The sequence below is a fragment of the Amphibalanus amphitrite genome, unplaced genomic scaffold (assembly GCF_019059575.1).
Source record: "Amphibalanus amphitrite isolate SeventyFive unplaced genomic scaffold, NRLGWU_Aamphi_draft 000631F_arrow, whole genome shotgun sequence".
NCBI lineage: Eukaryota > Metazoa > Arthropoda > Thecostraca > Balanomorpha > Balanidae > Amphibalanus > Amphibalanus amphitrite.
In genome coordinates, this window is record NW_024882125.1 from 238,703 (window position 1) to 258,507 (window position 19,805).

General features: G+C 51.8%; 1 protein-coding gene and 1 long non-coding RNA gene across 4 annotated transcripts; one reads left to right on the forward strand and one right to left on the reverse strand.

Moving 5' to 3' along the window:
* Window positions 1–1,927: 1,927 nt before the first annotated feature.
* Window positions 1,928–7,366, forward strand: LOC122363622. Its single transcript, XR_006253393.1, has 2 exons — window positions 1,928–1,989; window positions 6,810–7,366. It is a non-coding gene; the product is annotated as an uncharacterized LOC122363622 (long non-coding RNA).
* Window positions 7,367–8,302: 936 nt separating this feature from the next.
* On the reverse strand, window positions 8,303–19,571 carry LOC122363623 (transcription elongation factor SPT5-like). Of its 3 annotated transcripts, none has more exons than XR_006253394.1 (5): window positions 19,146–19,571; window positions 18,450–18,644; window positions 9,048–10,888; window positions 8,804–8,951; window positions 8,303–8,626 (listed from the first exon to the last, which is right to left on the reverse strand). XR_006253394.1 is itself a non-coding variant. In XM_043333123.1 (5 exons), the coding sequence occupies exons 2-3, from the start codon at window positions 18,639–18,641 to the stop codon at window positions 10,775–10,777; spliced, it is 306 nt and encodes a 101-aa protein (XP_043189058.1). In that variant the 5' UTR covers window positions 18,642–18,644; window positions 19,146–19,391; the 3' UTR covers window positions 8,303–8,626; window positions 8,804–8,951; window positions 10,170–10,774. The 3 variants fall into 3 exon arrangements, 2 of the variants coding, with proteins under 2 accessions (XP_043189058.1, XP_043189057.1); XM_043333123.1 differs by having other exon boundaries at window positions 10,170–10,888; window positions 19,146–19,391; XM_043333122.1 differs by lacking the exons at window positions 18,450–18,644; window positions 19,146–19,571 and having other exon boundaries at window positions 9,048–9,239.
* Window positions 19,572–19,805: the final 234 nt, after the last annotated feature.

Genomic DNA, 19,805 nt, shown 5'->3' on the forward strand with positions numbered 1-19,805 from the left:
ATCAAACCTAAGTATCTTATCTGAAAGAGCAGACAATTTTCTGCAAGTTATCTATTACGTGTTTTTCGCTAAATCTTTTGCTTTTTTCACAAAATCGTAAAATGTCCCCTCATGTCTCCGCAGCCTCCCTGCCGCCGGCCGCCGCGCGGTCGCGGTAGTGTAGTGGTTAGCGTGCCCGCGCAGTATTCCAAAGGTCCCGAGTTCGAATCTATGCGGTGCGGAACTTTAATTGCAATTCCAAGCTGAATATACGCACATCCATAATAAATTATTATTCGTATAGCTAAACTGTCACCAAGCTATCCATATAAATTGACTTCACCCAAAATATCGGCAAGATTCTATTAAAATATAAATTCAAATATGGCGGCTTGGACTGCCGCGTGCGTTAGGCTCCGCCCATAGCTCCGCCCACATGCGTGACGTCATTCGTGTTAGTGGACACACGCGGAGATAGGGGACGACATGGGCCTGGTTGTGCGCATGTATACAAATGCATACACCCCATTACAGTCTTTTGAGGTTTTTACCTTTTTAGAGCCTACCACAAAATTGAGATGTACAAAATGTACTGGTACTGTACTCTTACTGCTTCTACCCAATAAAAGGTTTATACTTTACCTCTTTACCCAAGCGCCACAGTGCAAAGCCGTGGACGTCTGAATTTTTGCCTAAATTTCACGCTTTACTCTCATTCAAGATTACTTTACTCCCATTTTTACTCCCATCAAGCATTTTTCATTTACGCCTGTGTTTGGTAGCTGTATAATGCTAATATGGCAGTATTCAAAAATACAGAAACGGCGCACTTGTAAAGTATTTCTGTATGTTCAAAAGCGATATCATCATGATTCGTTGAGCTAAAGTAAGTTACTACTTACGGTCGTCAAGCTAGATGTAAGCGAATCCTAATCTATAATCTAAGATTCGGAATCAGGCGAGCCCCTACGATTTGGACCAAACCTGGTCAGTAGATAGTACGTAACGTCCTGATTACGATGCATCCAAAACCTAAGCTCGGCCCGCCATATTTACGAAGTTACGGAGGTTTGAATTTCAAGGTCATTCGGGAGAGCCCCTACGATTTCCGTCAAAATTTGTGTACGGACACTCTAGATGCTTCTCATTACGAATATCACAAAATTTAAGCTCGGCCCGCCATATTTACGAAGTTACGGAGGTTTGGATTTCAAGGTCATTCGGGAGAGCCCCTACGATTTCCGTCAAAATTTGCATACGGGCCCTTTAGGAGCTCCTCATTACGAATATCACAAAATTTAAGCTCGGCCCGCCATATTAACGAAGTTACGGAGGTTTGAATTTTAAGGTCATTCGGGAGAGCCCCTACGATTTCCGTCAAAATTTGTATACGGGCCCTTTAGGAGCTCTTTATTACGAATATCACAAAATTTAAGCTCGGCCCGCCATATTCACGAAGTTACGGAGGTTTGAATTTCAAGGTCATTTGGGTGAGCCCCTACGATTTCCGTCAAAATTTGTATACGGGCCCTTTAGGAGCTCTTTATTACGAATATCACAAAATTTAAGCTCGGCCCGCCATATTTACGAAGTTACGGAGGTTTGAATTTCAAGGTCATCGTAGCGAGCCCCTACGATTTCCATCAGAATCTGTACATGTAAACACTACATCGTCCTTATTAAGAATACATATTTATATATTACGGCCCGCCATATTTACGGAGTTACGTAGGGTTGAATTGGTTGAATTTCAAGGTCATCAGTCCGAGCACCTATAATTTTCGCCAAAATTGGTATGCAGGTTTTCAGGGGTGCTGAAGAACTTGATTTGGTAGGTATAGTGTGTTTTGGTGTGAGTTATTGTAATTCTAATCTTTTGCACATTGCCTGATTTGCGACACAACTTACAAAATTGAAATAGCAGTTGTAAGTAGTGTCAGTGTCGCAAGTTGACCTTGCCTTGGGGAAGAGCTCACAGGTCATTCGGGTCATTGTCTCGAAATTTACTTGGTACGTGTAAATTTGTTTGAACTTGAGATCCTGAAAATTTTGTTGCAATCCGTTGAGGCTAACGCAAGTTATAGAGCTTGAACTGACAGGTCGTCTATGAGGCCTCCATCCATGCCAGCGAGAGTGTTGAAAATGGTGCATAATATAGGTACTATTTCACATTTATTGGGGTATTCAGGGATTGGAAGTAGCCTAACACCATTCCAGCAACTTGAACTAGGTACTGGCGAATCCAGAGGGGTGTTCACGGGCACCGCACACTGCTGCGTGCAGTGTGTGCGGTGCGTCCAGCAGGCGTGGGGGTAGGGGATGGGTAGGTGGTTCTGACGTCACGGCTGCGTGCGGTGGACGGTCCGCTGTGGCCAGTCCCGACCGGCCACAGCGATCGCTGTGTGCGGTGACGGAAGGCTGACGTAGGGACGCAGTGGGTGGAGCTTCGAGGCTGTGTGCGGTCCGACCGCACACAGGGCCCGTGAACAGCCCTCAGAAAGGCGGTCTTGGACGTTGCAAGGGTCATCCCCCAAAAATTCTCCCGATTCCAAAAGCGTGTCCCAGATGACACCCATGACCTCCAATGAGCTCTGTGATGACCCCAAGTTGACCTTTTTGACCTGACGTGTCCCAGATTACCTCCGTGACCTCCAGTTTAGCTCTGATAACTCCAAGCTGACCTCTGTGACCTGGCGTGTCCCAGATAACCTCCATGATCTCCAACAGAGCTCTGTGATGACCCCAAGTTGACCTCTGGGACCTCACGTGTCCCATATGACCTCTGTAACCTCTAAGTGATCTCTCTGATGACCCCAAGCTGAACTCAGACACCTGACATGTCCCAGAAGACCCCCAGTTGAGCTCTGTGATGACCATAAGTTGACCTCTGTGACCTGACGTGCCCCCAAGTTGCCCTTTGCGACCGACGTGTCTCAGCTGCCTCCGTGGTCTCCAATTGAGCTCTGTGATGACCCCAAGTTGACATCTGTGACCTGACGTGTCTCATATGACCTCTGTAACCTCTATGTGACCTCTATGATGACCCCACGTTGACCTGTGTGAGCTGATGTGTCCCAGATGACCCCCATGATCTCCAACAGAGCTCTGTGATGACCCCAAGTTGACCTCTGTTACCTGATGTGTCCCAGATGACCTCAGTGACCTCCAATTGAGCTCTCTGATGACTCCAATCTGACCGCTGTGACCTTAGGTGTCCCAGATGACCTCCAATTGAGCTCTCTGATAATCCCAAGTTGACCTCTGTGACCTGACATGTCCCATATGACCTCTGTGACCTCTAAGTGACCTCTGATGACTCCAAGTTGACGTCTGTGACCTGACGTGTCCAAGATGACCCCCATGACCTTCAATCGAGCTCTATGATGACCCCAAGTTGACCTCTGTGACCTGACATGTCCCATATGACCTCTGTGATCTCTAAGTGACCTCTCTCATGACCCCAAGCTGACCTGTGTGGCCTGACGTGTCCCAGATGACCTCCGTGGTGACCTCCAATTGAGCTCTGATGACTCCAAGCTGACCTCTGTGACCTGATATGTCCCAGATGACCTCCAATTGAGCTCATTGATGACCCCAAGTTGACCTCTGTGACCTGACGTGTCCCATATGACCTCTGCGACCTCTAAGTGACCTCTCTGATGACCCTAAGCTGACCTCTGTGACCTGACGTGTCCAAGATGACCCCCATGACCTTCAATCGAGCTCTATGATGACCCCAAGTTGACCTCTGTGACCTGACATGTCCCATATGACCTCTGTGATCTCTAAGTGACCTCTCTCATGACCCCAAGCTGACCTGTGTGGCCTGACATGTCCCAGATGACCTCCGCGGTGACCTCCAATTGAGCTCTGATGACTCCAAGCTGACCTCTGTGACCTGATATGTCCCAGATGACCTCCAATTGAGCTCACTGATGACCCCAAGTTGACCTCTGTGACCTGACGTGTCCCATATGACCTCTGCGACCTCTAAGTGACCTCTCTGATGACCCTAAGCTGACCTCTGTGACCTGACGTGTCCAAGATGACCCCCATGACCTTCAGTCGAGCTCTGTGATGACCCAAGTTGACCTCTGTGACTTGACATGTCCCAGATGACCTCCGTAACCTCCAATTGGGCTCTTTGATAACCCCAAGCTGACCTCTGTGACCTGACGTGTCCCAGAAGGGCCCCAATTGAGCTCTGCGATGACCATAAGTTGACCTTTGTGACCTGACGTGTCCCATATGACCTCTGCGACCTCTAAATGACCTCTCTGATGACCCCAAGCTGACCTCTGTGACCTGACGTGTCCCAGATGACCCCCATGACCTTCAATCGAGCTCTGTGATGACCCAAGTTGACCTCTGTGACTTGACGTGTCCCAGATGACTTCCGTAACCTCCAATTGAGCTCTTTGATGATCCCAAGCTGACGTCTGTGACCTGACGTGTCCCAGAAGACCCCCAATTGAGCTCTGTGATGACCATAAGTTGACCTCTGTTATCTGACATGTCCCTGATGACTTCCGTGACCTTTATTTGAGCTCTGATGACTCCACGCTGACCTCTGTGACCCGACATGTCCCAGATGAACTCCAATTGAGCTCTCTGCTAACGCCAAGTTGACCTCTGTGACCTGACGTGTCCCAGATGACCCTCAATTGAGCTCTGTGATGACCCTAAGTTGACCTCTGTGACCTGGCGTGCCCCCAAGTTGCTCTTTGTGACCGACGTGTCTCAGATTGCCTCCGTGGTCTCCAATTGAGTTCTGTGATGACCCCAAGTTGACCTCTGTGACTTGGCGTGTCCCATGTGACCTCTGTGGCCTCTCTGATGACTCCAAGTTGACCTCTGTGACATGACGTGTCCAAGATGACCCCCATGACCTTCAATCGAGCTCTATGATGACCCCAAGTTGACCTTTGTGACCGACGTGTCTCAGATTGCCTCCGTGGTCTCCAATTGAGTTCTGTGATGACCCCCTCTGTGACTTGGCGTGTCCCATGTGACCTCTGTGACCTCTCTGATGACTCCAAGTTGACCTCTGTGACATGATGTGTCCAAGATGACCCCCATGACCTTCAATCGAGCTCTATGATGACCCCAAGTTGACCTTTGTGACCGACGTGTCTCAGATTGCCTCCGTGGTCTCCAATTGAGTTCTGTGATGACCCCAAGTTGACCTCTGTGACTTGGCGTGTCCCATATGACCTCTGTGACCTCTAAGTGACCTCTTTGATGACCCCAAGCTGACCTCTGTGACCTGACGTGTCCAAGATGACCCCCATGACCTTCAATCGAGCTCTGTGATGACCCAAGTTCACCTCTGTGACTTGACATGTCCCAGATGACCTCCGTAACCTCCAATTGACCTCTTTGATGATCCTAAGCTGACCTCTGTGACCTGACGTGTCCCAGATGACCCCCACTTGAGCTCTGTGATGACCCCAAGTTGACCTCTGTGACTTGACGTGTCCCATATGACCTATGTGACCTCAAGTGACCTCTCTGGATACTCCAAGCTGATCTTTGTGACCTGACATGTCCCAGATGACCTCCAATTGAGCTCTCTGATAACCCCAAGTTGACCTCTGTGACATGACATGTCCCATATGACCTCTGTGATCTCTAAGTGACCTCTCTCATGACCCCAAGTTGACCTCTGTTGCCTGACGTGTCCCTGATGACCTCCGTGACCTTTATTTGAGCTCTGATGACTCCAAGCTGACCTCTGTGACCTGACATGTCCCAGATGAACTCCACTTGAGCTCTCTGCTAACCCCAAGTTGACCTCTGTGACCTGACGTGTCCCAGATGATCCTTAATTGAGCTCTGTGATGACCCTAAGTTGACCTTTGTTACCTGACGTGCCCCCAAGCTGCCCTTTGTGACCGACGTGTCTCAGATTGCCTCCGTGGTCTCCAATTGAGTTCTGTGATGACCCCAAGTTGACCTCTGTGACCTGACATGTCCCATATGACCTCTGTGACCTCTAAGTGACCTCTCTCATGACCCCAAGCTGACCTGTGTGACCTGACGTGTCCCAGATGACCTCCGTGACCTTTAATTGAGCTCTGATGACTCCAAGCTGACCTCTGTGACCTGATATGTCCCAAAGGACCTCCAATTGAGCTCACTGATGACCCCATGTTGACCTCTGTGACCTGACGTGTCCCATATGACCTCTGCGACCTCTAAGTGACCTCTCTGATGACCCCAAGTTGACCTCTGTTGCCTGACGTGTCCCTGATGACCTCCGTGGCCTTTATTTGAGCTCTGATGACTCCAAGCTGACCTCTGTGACCTGACATGTCCCAGATGAACTCAAATTGAGCTCTCTGCTAACCCCAAGTTGACCTCTGTGCCCTGACGTGTCCCAGATGATCCTCAATTGAGCTCTGTGATGACCCTAAGTTGACCTCTGTTACCTGACGTGCCCCCAAGTTGCCCTTTGTGACCGACGTGTCTCAGATTGCCTCCGTGGTCTTCAATTGAGTTCTGTGATGACCCCAAGTTGACCTCTGTGACTTGGCGTGTCCCATCTGACCTCTGTGACCTCTAAGTGACCTCTCTGATGACTCCAAGTTGACCTTTGTGACCTGACGTGTCCCATATGACCCCCATGTCTCTCTCTCTCTCTCTCTCTCTCTCTCTCTCTCTCTCTCTCTCTCTCTCTCTCTCTCTCTCTCTCTCTCTCTCTCTCTCTCTCTCTCTCTCTCTCTCTCTTTCTCTTCACGTGCCGGTGTCGCGGATCCTATAGGCAAATTTTGTACATACCAGTGTTGATCCCCAGTCTCTGACCAGACATGTATTTTTCCTTCCCGCAGGATGCCGGCGGCGGTGACGACAGTGCGCCGGCGCACATCTCTATGGAGGTGGACACGGCGACCCGTGGACGACCGCCGCTGCCGCGGTTTGCTACAGGTGGCCATGGCCACTAATCTGTTGGAGGAGGCGCCCCCGGCACAGGTCCCAACCGCCGGAGACGCGGCAGAGACCGGGCAGTGGGCTGGCTTCCAGTCGCAATGCGACGCGGTCGTGACAGCGTCTCAGTGCACAGGAGCCGCGGCTGTGGACGATTGTTGAGAGACGGCGCGGGGCACCGATAGAAGCTTGTCTGCTGGGCATCAAATCCTGTCTGCTGGTGGTATATATGTAATGCCGCGTAGCCCGGTGTCCGTGATGATCTTTTAAGGCTGAGCTAAGCTACACTAAGCGTGACCGTCCAGGAAACTAAAAAGCACCCACGTGTACTGCGTGCTCGTGCTCACTGGATTTCCTTGATACCGGCTTCTACGATTATCCATATTTTCCTTGAGCTACCGTATGCCCACATAAGCGTGATAACGAGCGAGTGCCATGCCGATAATACGATATGTATGAACAAGAATATCTTGTGATTGAAATTGCACAGCGATGCACTACCGAAGTTCATCGCTGAAAATTGCATCTAGACCTGTGTAATTTCTTACTGTTAGCTCGACAGTAGTTTCGGTAGCAGACAGTATGTAGACTACTTGTGTCTTGTAGACAGTAGAGCTCGTCTTGACGGCGAAATGTCATTGTCCAATTTTTCACTGTCCGGCGTCCGCGGGATGACATTAACACTGTATGTCACGCCGTGCACATTATGAGCTGACCTTTCCGTGACCTCTCAATGGTAGCCCGCTACATAGCCATGAGGGGTCGGTGTGTCTGTCGTTAGGCGTCCCGGCCGGTCCGCCGGTCTCCGGCTGTCTGGGTGACGAACGGCGTCTGTGGCGACCCCGCGTGGGACGCACCAGCCGCTGGCTCTCCAGCAGACGGCGCACGACCTGGGTGTTACCCGTTGCCATTATCCATTATCCATTAGCAATCTACATGTGCCTATGTCTGTTTTCGTTGTGAATAAATGTTTGCATTGACAAGCGAGTTGAAAAATCTTCAATCGCCCAGTGTCATTCGATGCAATGCCCGATCACATGCCGTCGAAAAGGTTATCTCACTCCACGCTTGGGCTCCTAGATTTTCGCGCCTGATGGGGGAGGGGCTGAACCGTGAACCCCCCAGTGAAGGGGCTGAACAGCCCTCCATCCCCTCGATTTCAACTCAGCTCCTTGACTAGATACGTGTGTTGGTAGTATTAGAACGAGTATTAGAACTCTACCTGAGACGAGGCCGCTTGAAGTACCTGGTGCCCTCACCCTGCTGACCTTGAAAGACACGAGCCTAAACTTTTAGTGTAGCACAGATGCATGCTAAGGCGTGCCAAAGAACGGCGGCGCTACCGTCTGATCGCTTTCAAAATGACCTCACTCTATTTCTCGTCAACAACTGTAGCTTGATCACCACGGTTCTATATTTACTTTGAAACTGAACACGCCCAGCGCTGGCACACACGCGGAGCGGCTTCACATGCGTATACACTCGGTCATCACATGTGGGCATTACACGAGGCCCGGCCGAACAGAACTTGGTGCCGCTAGCGGCCTGGTAGTGCACGGTCAGGCACGGCTCGAAGCCGACGCCATTGACGACGGCCAAGTGCTCCATGTCCTTGACTAGCTGTGCGGGACCGATGCGGTCCACGAAGCGGAAAGGTCCGCCGGTGAGTGGCGGGAAGCCGAGACCCAACACGCTGGCTTCGAGGTCGCCACGTCGAGACCTGTCAAAATGCGGTGCACTTAAGGCCTACAACTGAGGCAACCACAATCACGAGTCAGGAGTCAGGTTAATAGTGGCAATACGATTCATATAAATAGAATGAGCTAAATAAATCAGGCTATGAACTGAATAATTCGAGTCACATCCACCTTCCCAGCTAGCAATGTGAATCTCTCACCGACGTCGGGCTCGTCTTCCATAGCCTGTTCGGTGAGCCCCAGAAGCCGGGCGCCATCCACAGAGCGGGCGACGAACGCGTCGGCGTACTGGGCCAGACCGAGAGAGCGCAGCCAGCCGCCCACCGGAACGCAGCTCCATTCAGAGACCTGACAAAGAACGGAACGGTCACTCTACCTGTACCATAACATTGCAATATTTTCACTGTCCACGTAGCCATCGGGAGTCGGTGTGCCGAACCCTACCTGTGTGGTAGCAGCGCGAAGCGGAGCGCTGGGCGTCGGGTCCACCACGACCGGCGCCGGCACTCCCACCGGCCACAGCATCACGGCTCAGTCTTAACAGCCTAATATCAGCAAACATCCGTCTCTAGAAAACCAGCAGCACGTGACGTACCGCTAGTAGCCCTGTAAAGCTCGCAGCAGCGTCAAGCTCTCCTGGCGACCGACGAACAATGGACAGTCAAAGAAAGTGAGGGCAGGAATATGGTCAGGGTGGGATCAGATATACAACTTACGGGAGCTGACAGGAGCTGCCAGGAGCCTACGGCAGCTGTCATGAGCTGTCATGAGCTGCCAGGAGCTAAAAGGAACTTACGGGAGCTGCAAGAGGTCCACGGAAGTTGACAGGAGAAAACAGGAGCTTACGGGAGCTGAAAGAAGCTTACGGGAGCTGCAAGGAGCTTACGGGAGCTGACAGAAGCTGACAGGAGCGAGGTTACAGCTAGGCGAGGTCACAAAAGTCGGTATAGGTCACAGGAAAACAAAAGAATGTCACAGGTAGTCACACGAAGACAACGAGGTCCTACGAGGTCACAGGAAGTCAGGCGAGGGTGGGAGAAGCCACTCAAAGTTCAGCGAGATAAAAGGAGGTTGAGGAAAGCTCACGTGGTCATGCGAAGTCTCTAGAGGTCATATGAGATCACAAAGAATCAGTAGAGGTCAGATGAGCTATAATAAGTCTGGCGACGCCCCACAAAGTCAAACAAGTTTTTTCTTGTCGTGAATGACGTGTGAATGAGCTAGTGTGTGTGAGGAGAGGTGCCATGAAATAAGCTGAAAAGCTTTTGCACCGATCCCGGACTGTAGTGTATGATGTCTACGCATGTGAAAATATTCAATAAAACCGAGCAAACAAAACAAACAAAACAAGATCACGCATTGTCCTACGGTCGGGGAGGTCACACGGAAGTTAGGTGAGGTCACATGAGGTCATCGCAATCAAGCGGTTTCACTTACATACTCATGTTACTTCCCCTTACTTTGCGTGACCTCGTGGGTCATCACCCGACAACTGCCCTCCCAAGTGCTCAGATACCTATCCATCTCGCCCCACCTGCGGACGAGTATTGGCGCCGCAGGACCCACCTGGTGAGGGAGGCTCCGTTCGGAACTGTCTCCGTGTCCGTCTCGATCCGGGCTCGCGGCGGTGACCAGCGCGTCCTCTGGCGCGTCACCAGTCGCAGCAGACCCGACGTCAGACGACGCAGCTCTGGCAACGCGGTCTGCATGCGGCTCCAGGTGGCGCGCTACCGAGAGCGCAGACTGCGTCACGTGGCGCCCGCAGCTGCCACCCGCCACCAGGCAGGCGCCGTCCAGGGCCGCCACCAGCTGCTGCAGCTGGGTCAGCAGCTCGGCCTCCCGGCGCGGCCGGCGCAGGGTCGGCGGACGCAGCGACAGCGCGCCGTCAGCCAGCGGCTCCAGCCGGGTCAGCGCCGGCAGGTCCTCGGGCGGCAGCTCGCGGCACACATTCTCCTCGGCGGCGGCACTGAGATCGCACACGGCGCGCTGGAGCACTGAGAACTGGTGGAACGACGGGTGGTACCAGTCCCGCGCACGACCGGCACACAGCGCAACGAACTCGCCCGGAAAACGCACACTGTCACACGGTGCATATCCCGTCACTTGATTCGACGGGCGCGTCCTCACATCCGAGAACCGACTGGCGTTCACTGTCAGAAGTTCGTGACAGATTAGTGGCCATGGCCACCTGTAGCAAACCGCGGCAGCGGCGGTCGCCCACGGGTCGCCGTGTCCACCTCCATAGAGATGTGCGCCGGCGCACTGTCGTCGCCGCCGCCGGCATCCTGCGGGAAGGAAAAATACATGTCCGGTCAGAGACTGGGGATCAACACTGGTATGTACAATATTTGCCTATATGATCCACGACACCGGCACGTGAAGAGAAAGAGAGAGAGAGAGAGAGAGAGAGAGAGAGAGAGAGAGAGAGAGAGAGAGAGAGAGAGAGAGAGAGAGAGAGATAGAGAGAGAGGAGAGAGAGAGAGATGGGGGTCATCTGGGACACGTCAGGTCACAGAGGTCAACTTGGAGTCATCAGAGAGGTCACTTAGAGGTCACAGAGGTCATATGGGACACGCCAAGTCACAGAGGTCAACTTGGGGTCATCACAGAACTCAATTAAAGACCACGGAGGCAATCTGAGACACGTCGGTCACAAAGGGCAGCCTGGGGGCACGTCAGGTCACAGAGGTCAACTAAGGGTCATCACAGAGCTCAATTGAGGGTCATCTGGGACACGTCAGGTCACAGAGGTCAGCTTGGGGTTATCAGAGAGCTCAATTGAGGGTCATCTGGGACACGTCAGGTCACATAGGTAGCTTAGGATCATCAAAGAGCTCAATTGGAGGTTACGGAGGTCATCTCGGACAAGTCAAGTCACAGAGGTCAACTTGGGTCATCATAGAGCTCGATTGAAGGTCATGGGGGTCATCTTGGACACGTCGGTCACAAAGGGCAACTTGGGGGCACGTCAGGTCACAGAGGTCAACTTATGGTCATCGCAGAGCTCAATTGGGGCCCTTCTGGGACACGTCAGGTCACAGAGGTCGGCTTGGGATCATCAAAGAGCCCAATTGGAGGTTACGGAGGTCATCTGGGACATGTCAAGTCACAGAAGTCAACTTGGGTCATCACAGAGCTCGATTGAAGGTCATGGGGGTCATCTTGGACACGTCAGGTCACAGAGGTCAGCTTGGGGTCATCAGAGAGGTCCCTTAGAGGTCCCAGAGGTCATATGGGACACGTCACGTCACAGAGGTCAACTTAGGGTCATCAGTGAGCTCAATTGGAGGTCATCTGGGACATATCAGGTCACAGAGGTCAGCTTGGAGTCATCAGAGCTCAATTGGAGGTCACGGAGGTCATCTGGGACACGTCAGGTCACAGAGGTCAGCTTAAGGTCATCAGAGAGGTCACTTAGAGGTCGCAGAGGTCATATGGGACACGTCAGGTCACATAGGTCAGCTTGGGGTCATCAGTGAGCTCAATTGGAGGTCATCTGGGACACGTCAGGTCACAGAGGTCAACTTGGAGTCATCAGAGAGGTCACTTAGAGGTCATAGAGGTCATATGGGACACGCCAAGTCACAGAGGTCAACTTGGGGTCATCACAGAACTCAATTGGAGACCACGGAGGCAATCTGAGACACGTCGGTCACAAAGGGCAACCTGGGGGCACGTCAGGTCACAGAGGTCAACTAAGGGTCATCACAGAGCTCAATTGAGGGTCATCTGGGACACGTCAGGTCACAGAGGTCAGCTTGGGGTTATCAGAGAGCTCAATTGAGGGTCATCTGGGACACGTCAGGTCACATAGGTCAGCTTAGGATCATCAAAGAGCTCAATTGGAGGTTACGGAGGTCATCTCGGACAAGTCAAGTCACAGAGGTCAACTTGGGTCATCATAGAGCTCGATTGAAGGTCATGGGGGTCATCTTGGACACGTCGGTCACAAAGGGCAACTTGGGGGCACGTCAGGTCACAGAGGTCAACTTATGGTCATCGCAGAGCTCAATTGGGGCCCTTCTGGGACACGTCAGGTCACAGAGGTCAGCTTGGGATCATCAAAGAGCCCAATTGGAAGTTACGGAGGTCATCTGGGACATGTCAAGTCACAGAGGTCAACTTGGGTCATCACAGAGCTCGATTGAAGGTCATGGGTGTCATCTTGGACACGTCAGGTCACAGAGGTCAGCTTGGGGTCATCAGAGAGGTCACCTAGAGGTCGCAGAGGTCATATGGGACACGTCACGTCACAGAGGTCAACTTAGGGTCATCAGTGAGGTCAATTGGAGGTCATCTAGGACATATCAGGTCACAGAGGTCAGCTTGGAGTCATCAGAACTCAATTGGAGGTCACGGAGGTCATCTGGGACACGTCAGGTCACAGAGGTCAGCTTAAGGTCATCAGAGAGGTCACTTAGAGGTCGCAGAGGTCATATGGGACACGTCAGGTCACATAGGTCAACTTGGGGTCATCAGTGAGCTCAATTGGAGGTCATCTGGGACACGTCAGGTCACAGAGGTCAGCTTGGGATCATCAAAGAGCTCAATTGGAGGTTATGGAAGTCATCTGGGACACGTCAAGTCACAGAGGTCAACTTGGGTCATCACAGAGCTCGATTGAAGGTCATGGCGTGATCTGGGACACGTCAGGTCACAGAGGTCAGCTTGGGGTCATCATAGAGGTCATTTAGAGGTCACAGAGGTAATATGGGACACGTCAGGTCACAAAGGTCAACTTATGGTCATCGCAGAGCTCAATTGGGGCCCTTCTGGGACACGTCAGGTCACAGAGGTCAGCTTGGGGTCACCAAAGAGCCCAATTGGAGGTTACGGAGGTCATCTGGGACATGTCAAATCACAGAGGTCAACTTGGGTCTTCACAGAGCTCGATTGAAGGTCATGGGGGTCATCTTTGACACATCAGGTCACAGAGGTCAGCTTGGGGTCATCAGAGAAGTCACTTAGAGGTCGCAGAGGTCATATGGGACACGTCACGTCACAGAGGTCAACTTAGGGTCATCAGTGAGCTCAATTGGAGGTCAGCTGGGACATATCAGGTCACAGAGGTCAGCTTGGGGTCATCAGAGAGGTCACAGAAGTCATATGGGACACGTCAAGTCACAGAGGTCAACTTGGGTCATCATAGAGCTCGATTGAAGGTCATGGGGGTCATCTTGGACACGTCAGGTCACAGAGGTCAGCTTGGGGTCATCAGAGAGGTCACTTAGAGGTCGCAGAGGTCATATGGGACACGTCAGGTCACAGAGGTCAGCTTAAGGTCATCAGAGAGGTCACTTAGAGGTCGCAGAGGTCATATGGGACACGTCAGGTCACAGAGGTCAACGTGGAGTCATCACAGAGCTCAATTGGAGATCATCTGGGACACGTCAGGTCACAGAGGTCAGCTTGGGGTCATCATAGAGGTCACGTAGAGGTCAGAGGTCACGTAGAGGTCACAGAGGCCAACTTGGGGTCATCAGAGAGGTCACAGAGGTTACAGAGGTCATATGGGACACGTCAGGTCACAGAGGTCAACTTATGGTCATCGCAGAGCTCAATTGGGGCCCTTCTGGGACACGTCAGGTCACAGAGGTCAGCTTGGGATCATCAAAGAGCCCAATTGGAAGTTACGGAGGTCATCTGGGACATGTCAAGTCACAGAGGTCAACTTGGGTCATCACAGAGCTCGATTGAAGGTCATGGGTGTCATCTTGGACACGTCAGGTCACAGAGGTCAGCTTGGGGTCATCAGAGAGGTCACTTAGAGGTCGCAGAGGTCATATGGGACACGTCACGTCACAGAGGTCAACTTAGGGTCATCAGTGAGGTCAATTGGAGGTCATCTAGGACATATCAGGTCACAGAGGTCAGCTTGGAGTCATCAGAGCGCAATTGGAGGTCACGGAGGTCATCTGGGACACGTCAGGTCACAGAGGTCAGCTTAAGGTCATCAGAGAGGTCACGTAGAGTTCACAGAGGTCACGTAGAGGTCACAGAGGCCAACTTGGGGTCATCAGAGAGGTCACAGAGGTCATATGGGACACGTCAGGTCACAGAGGTCAACTGGGGTCATCATAGAGCTCACGTAGAGGTCACAGAGGTCACGTAGAGGTCACAGAGGCCAACTTGGGGTCATCAGAGAGGTCACAGAGGTCACAGAGGTCATATGGGACATGTCAGGTCACAGAGGTCCACTTGGGGTCATCACAGAGCTTAATTGGAGGTCATCTGGGACACGTTAGGTCACAGAGGTCAGCTTGCGGTCATCAGAGAGGTCACAGAGGTCATATGGGACACGTCAGGTCACAGAGGTCAACTGGGGTCATCATAGAGGTCACGTAGAGGTCACAGAGGTCATATAGGACACGTCAGGTCACAGAGGTCAACTTGGGGTCATCACAGAGCTCAATTGGAGGTCATCTGGGACACGTCAGGTAACAGAGGTCAGCTTGGGGTCATCAGAGAGGTCACAGAGGTCATATGGGACACGTCAGGTCACAGAGGTCAACTTGGGGTCATCAGAGAGGTCACAGAGGTCATATGGGACACGTCAGGTCACAGAGGTCAACTGGGGTCATCAGAGAGGTCACAGAGGTCATATGGGACACGTCAGGTCACAGAGGTCAACTGGGGTCATCATAGAGGTCACGTAGAGGTTACAGAGGTCATATAGGACACGTCAGGTCACAGAGGTCAACTTGGGGTCATCACAGAGCTCAATTGGAGGTCATCTGGGACACGTCAGGTAACAGAGGTCAGCTTGGGGTCATCAGAGAGGTCACAGAGGTCATATGGGACACGTCAGGTCACAGAGGTCAACTTGGGGTCATCAGATAGGTCACAGAGGTCATATGGGACACGTCAGGTCACAGAGGTCAACTGGGGTCATCATAGAGGTCACGTAGAGGTCACAGAGGTCACGTAGAGGTGACAGAGGTCACGTAGAGGTGACAGAGGTCACGTAGAGGTCACAGAGGCCAACTTGGGGTCATCAGAGAGGTCACAGAGGTCACAGAGGTCATATGGGACACGTCAGGTCACAGAGGTCAACTTGGGGTCATCATAGAGCTCAATTGGAGATCATCTGGGACACGTCAGGTCACAGAGGTCAGCACGGAGTCATGAGGGAGCTCTATTGGAGGTCACATGGGACACGTCAGGTCACAGAGGTCAACTGGGGTCATCATAGTAGTTCAAAAAAAATCATAGAGCTCACGTAGAGGTCACAGAGGTCAAAGAGGTCATATGGAACACGTCAGTGGGTCATATGAGGTCAACTTGGGGTCATCACAGAGCTCAGTTGGAGGTCATCTGGGACACGTCAGGTCACAGAGGTCAGCTTGGGGTCATCAGAGAGGTCATAGAGGTCATATGGGACACGTCAGGTAACAGAGGTCAACTGGGGTCATCATAGAGGTCACGTAGAGGTCACAGAGGTCACAGAGGACAGAGGTCATATAGGACACGTCAGGTCACAGAGGTCAACTTGGGGTCATCACAGAGCTCAATTTGAGATTATCTGGGACACGTCAGGTCACAGAGGTCAGCTCGAAGTCATGAGAGAGCTCAATTGGAGATCATCTGGGACACGCCAGGTCACAGAGGTCAGCTCGGAGTCATGAGAGAGCTCTATTGGAGGTCATATGGGACACGTCAGGTCACAGAGGTCAACTGGGGTCATCACAGAGGTCACGTAGATGTCACAGAGGTCATATGGGACACGTCAGATCACAGAGGTCAACTTGGGGTCATCACAGAGCTCAATTTGAGATCACCTGGGCCACGTCAGGTCGCAGAGGTCAGCTCGGAGTCATGAGAGAGCTCAATTGGAGGTCATATGGGACACGTCAGGTCACAGAGGTCAACTGGGATCATCAGAGAGGTCACGTAGAGGTCACAGAGGCCATATGGGACACGTCAGGTCACAGAGGTCATTTTGGGGTCATCACAGAGCTCAATTGGAGATTATCTGGGACACGTCAGGTCACAGAGGTCAGCTCGGAGTAATGAGAGCTTAATTGGAGGTCACGGAGGTCATATGAGACACGGTAGATCACAGAGGTCAACATGGGTCATCACAGAGCTCAACTGGAGGTCATGGGGGTCATCTGGGACACATCGTCTTTGGCATTGGGAGAATCTTTTGGGGGATGCCCCTTGCAACGTCCAAGATCGCCTTTCTGGACTCACCAGTAGTTGCTAGAATGGTATAAGGCTACTTTATATCCCTGAATACCCAAATAAATGTGAATATAACATATTATGCACCATTTTCAACACTCTCGCTGGCACGGATTGAGGCCTCACAGACGACCCGTCGGTTCAAGCTCTATAAGTATAGCTCTATAGGTTCAAGCTCTATACACATTAGCCTCACCTCAGAGGCTAATGTGGGTCCTTACAGGCCAGCATTGGGCCCTCAGAGGTCAGTGTGGGGCCCTAAAAGACCGGCATGGGTCGACGTTGGATCCCAGAGCGCAGCAGAGCGCCCTCAAAGGCCAAGGCGGGCCCTTAAGCCTGAAACAGACTCTTCCCGCAGTCAGGAAATCGCATGCGAGAGCCTACTCAAATACATGGAAGCACGCTCGCATCAATCGCTCGCACCTCCCGCATGCGATTGATGTGGGGAGAGTTATCATGTACTTGAATAAGCTCTCGCATGCGAGTCCCTGAATGCGGAAAGAGTCTGTTTCAGCCTTAAGAGGCCGGTATCGGGCATTCAGAAGCCAGTGCGGGCCCTCAGAGGCACCTTAAGGTTACTTGGGACGCCAGAGACAAATCAGGCCACCGGAGGGCAGTGTGAGACCCTCTTACTTTTTATATCTTAAGTCAGAACCTTTTGATTGGAAGGATTCACAAGGACAGAGCCCCTGCTAAGCGAAGCTTGTTGCGTTGACCCTGCCCTCTACCCTCCGATCGCGCAATTCCGGTTCTATGGCAGAATTTAGAGTCCAAAGTTTAACGTGCGCGCATAGCCGCGCACGGCCGGACCCCTCACTGACTTCGCCTGACTACGACCTGCCACCAACCGCAACCATATCTGTCAGGAGGCCCATAAACGTCAAGCGCCCGTCGCGCTTCGAGCCCGGATTGTTATAACCGGGAACGCGTGCTCTCACCACGCGGAGACCAACGCTCCACCAACTGAGCTACGGGACCGGCTATCCCTTACGCCAGTTGGGGCCCCCTGAGGCCGGTTTAAGGGCCCGCAGAGGTCAATGTGGGTCCTCAGCGGTCAATGTGGGCGCTTGACTGGCACTGAAGGCCCCTCAGAGGTCAGTGTAGAACCCTCAAAGACCGGTAGGGGTGCTGTTAATAGCTGGCGTGGGGTCCTTGAGCCTCGTAACAATCGAGCAAGGGTCAGGGTCCCATACGCCCATGGGGGACAATCGTTTTTTTTGGGGGGGCACTTTGGGGGGCATGGCCCTGAAAGCCCCACCCTTGCCACCGCCAATGGCAAAAATAGGTTGGAAGTATCTCCTACGCAATTCCACACGTGCAAGGCTCACCCTCTTGCTCGCTCGTTTATCGCCCCAAAAGGCTTCTCACTGGTTGCACCGGCTGCGCTGTAGTGAGCACCAAATTGACAACATCTTATTTTACACATGGAACATGCAGTGGTGCCTGATGGTCACCTGTATGCACCCAGTGCATTCTGATCCTTGATAGAAATTAGAAGGGATGTCAAGGCTAACCTAAAAAAAAAGACAAGTAGGTCGACCTAGTGGTTGCATATAAGCCTCTCAATAACGCTATATAAGCAGAACAGCTTTGGATTGAGAGCGAACTTATGATAAAGAGCACCCCACTTCAGACAATCAATTCCCACCACATTCGCCTTACCTTGTCCCGTAGCGTGTCGCGCAAGCGCGAGTAGTCGATGCGCGGCACCAGCTTCAGGTGGACGGAGCTCTGGCCGGTGTCGACGTAGTCCACCTGTGCGATGTCGTCCTTGAAGATGCCGCGCTTCAGGCGCACCCAGCAGCTGCGCTTCAACACCAGCTGCTCCTCGATGACGGGCATCACGTCAGTCATCACCTTGAAAGGCGGACAGAGACCAGAGAGAAGGGATCCGTTAGCGTCCTTTATCAGGCCTCATCTATAACTGAACAGACCCCGGGACTCACTGTCAACCAGTCAGAATGTGAGGATGGTAATGGGTGACAAAAGCTGTTTGGCTTCACCAGGAACAGAAATGTCATCTTAAGAAATTACCCAACATTTCACATTTATTGCTTAGTCATGGGTCTTAGAGTGCCTAAGACCTAAGACCCATGACTAAGCAATAAATGTGAAACGTTGGGTAATTTCTTGCGTTTTCCCCCTTTTAAAATGAATTCAAAAGTTTAGGCCATACATGCACTATAATGTCACATAAGAGGGAAAGGTAAGCTAAATATATCTGTGGTGCCGTCACTGTCCCTGAATGCAGTCCAACATGAACAGTGGGCCTTACCGTTCAAGATATGCCCTACCACAACTATTATCCACTGAGCAAGGGCTACTGAGCCTGGAGCCAGTGTGCCCACTTCAACTTACCCCTTTGACAATTGCATTGCCATTCCTTCGCCTTCTACTTCACTTCCCTGTCACTTAATCAAAATCCTCGCAATTATTATGCAGCACATCAACATAACCGACAAATTCAATTCCACCACCCATAAGTCGCCAACCCAACTGATGCAAATCACACGTCATCACGCGCAATAATGATATCACGCGTTATCATTATTGGAGCAAGGTTGGAAAATAGGAGTGTGAAACATTATAGTGCAAAAATCGTACCCAGCCAGACTTTATTTCAAACCTCCGTAACTTCGCAAATATGGCGGGCCGAGCTTAAATTTTGTGATATTCGTAATAAGGAGCTCCAAAAGGGCCCGTATACAAATTTTGACGGAAATCGTAGGGGCTCTCCCGAATGACCTTGAAATCCAAACCTCCGTAACTTCGTAAATATGGCGGGCCGAGCTTAAATTTTGTGATATTCGTAATGAGGAGCATCTAGAGTGTCCGTACACAAATTTTGACGGAAATCGTAGGGGCTCTCCCGAATGACCTTGAAATTCAAACCTCCGTAACTTCGTAAATATGGCGGGCCGAGCTTAGATTTTGGATGCATCGTAATCAGTACGTTACGTACTATCTACTGACCAAGTTTGGTCTAAATCGTAGGGGCTCGCCTGATTCCGAATCTTA

Coding starts and splice junctions, on each gene's coding strand:
- LOC122363623 (XM_043333122.1), bottom strand. CDS start 9,128: ATGCTGTGGCCGGTGGGAGTGCCGGCGCCGGTCGTGGTGGACCCGACG. Junction 8,952..9,047: donor TTCGCGCTGCTACCACACAG/GTAGGGTTCGGC, acceptor GTTCTTTGTCAG/GTCTCTGAATGGAGCTGCGT. Junction 8,627..8,803: donor GGAAGACGAGCCCGACGTCG/GTGAGAGATTCA, acceptor GCATTTTGACAG/GTCTCGACGTGGCGACCTCG.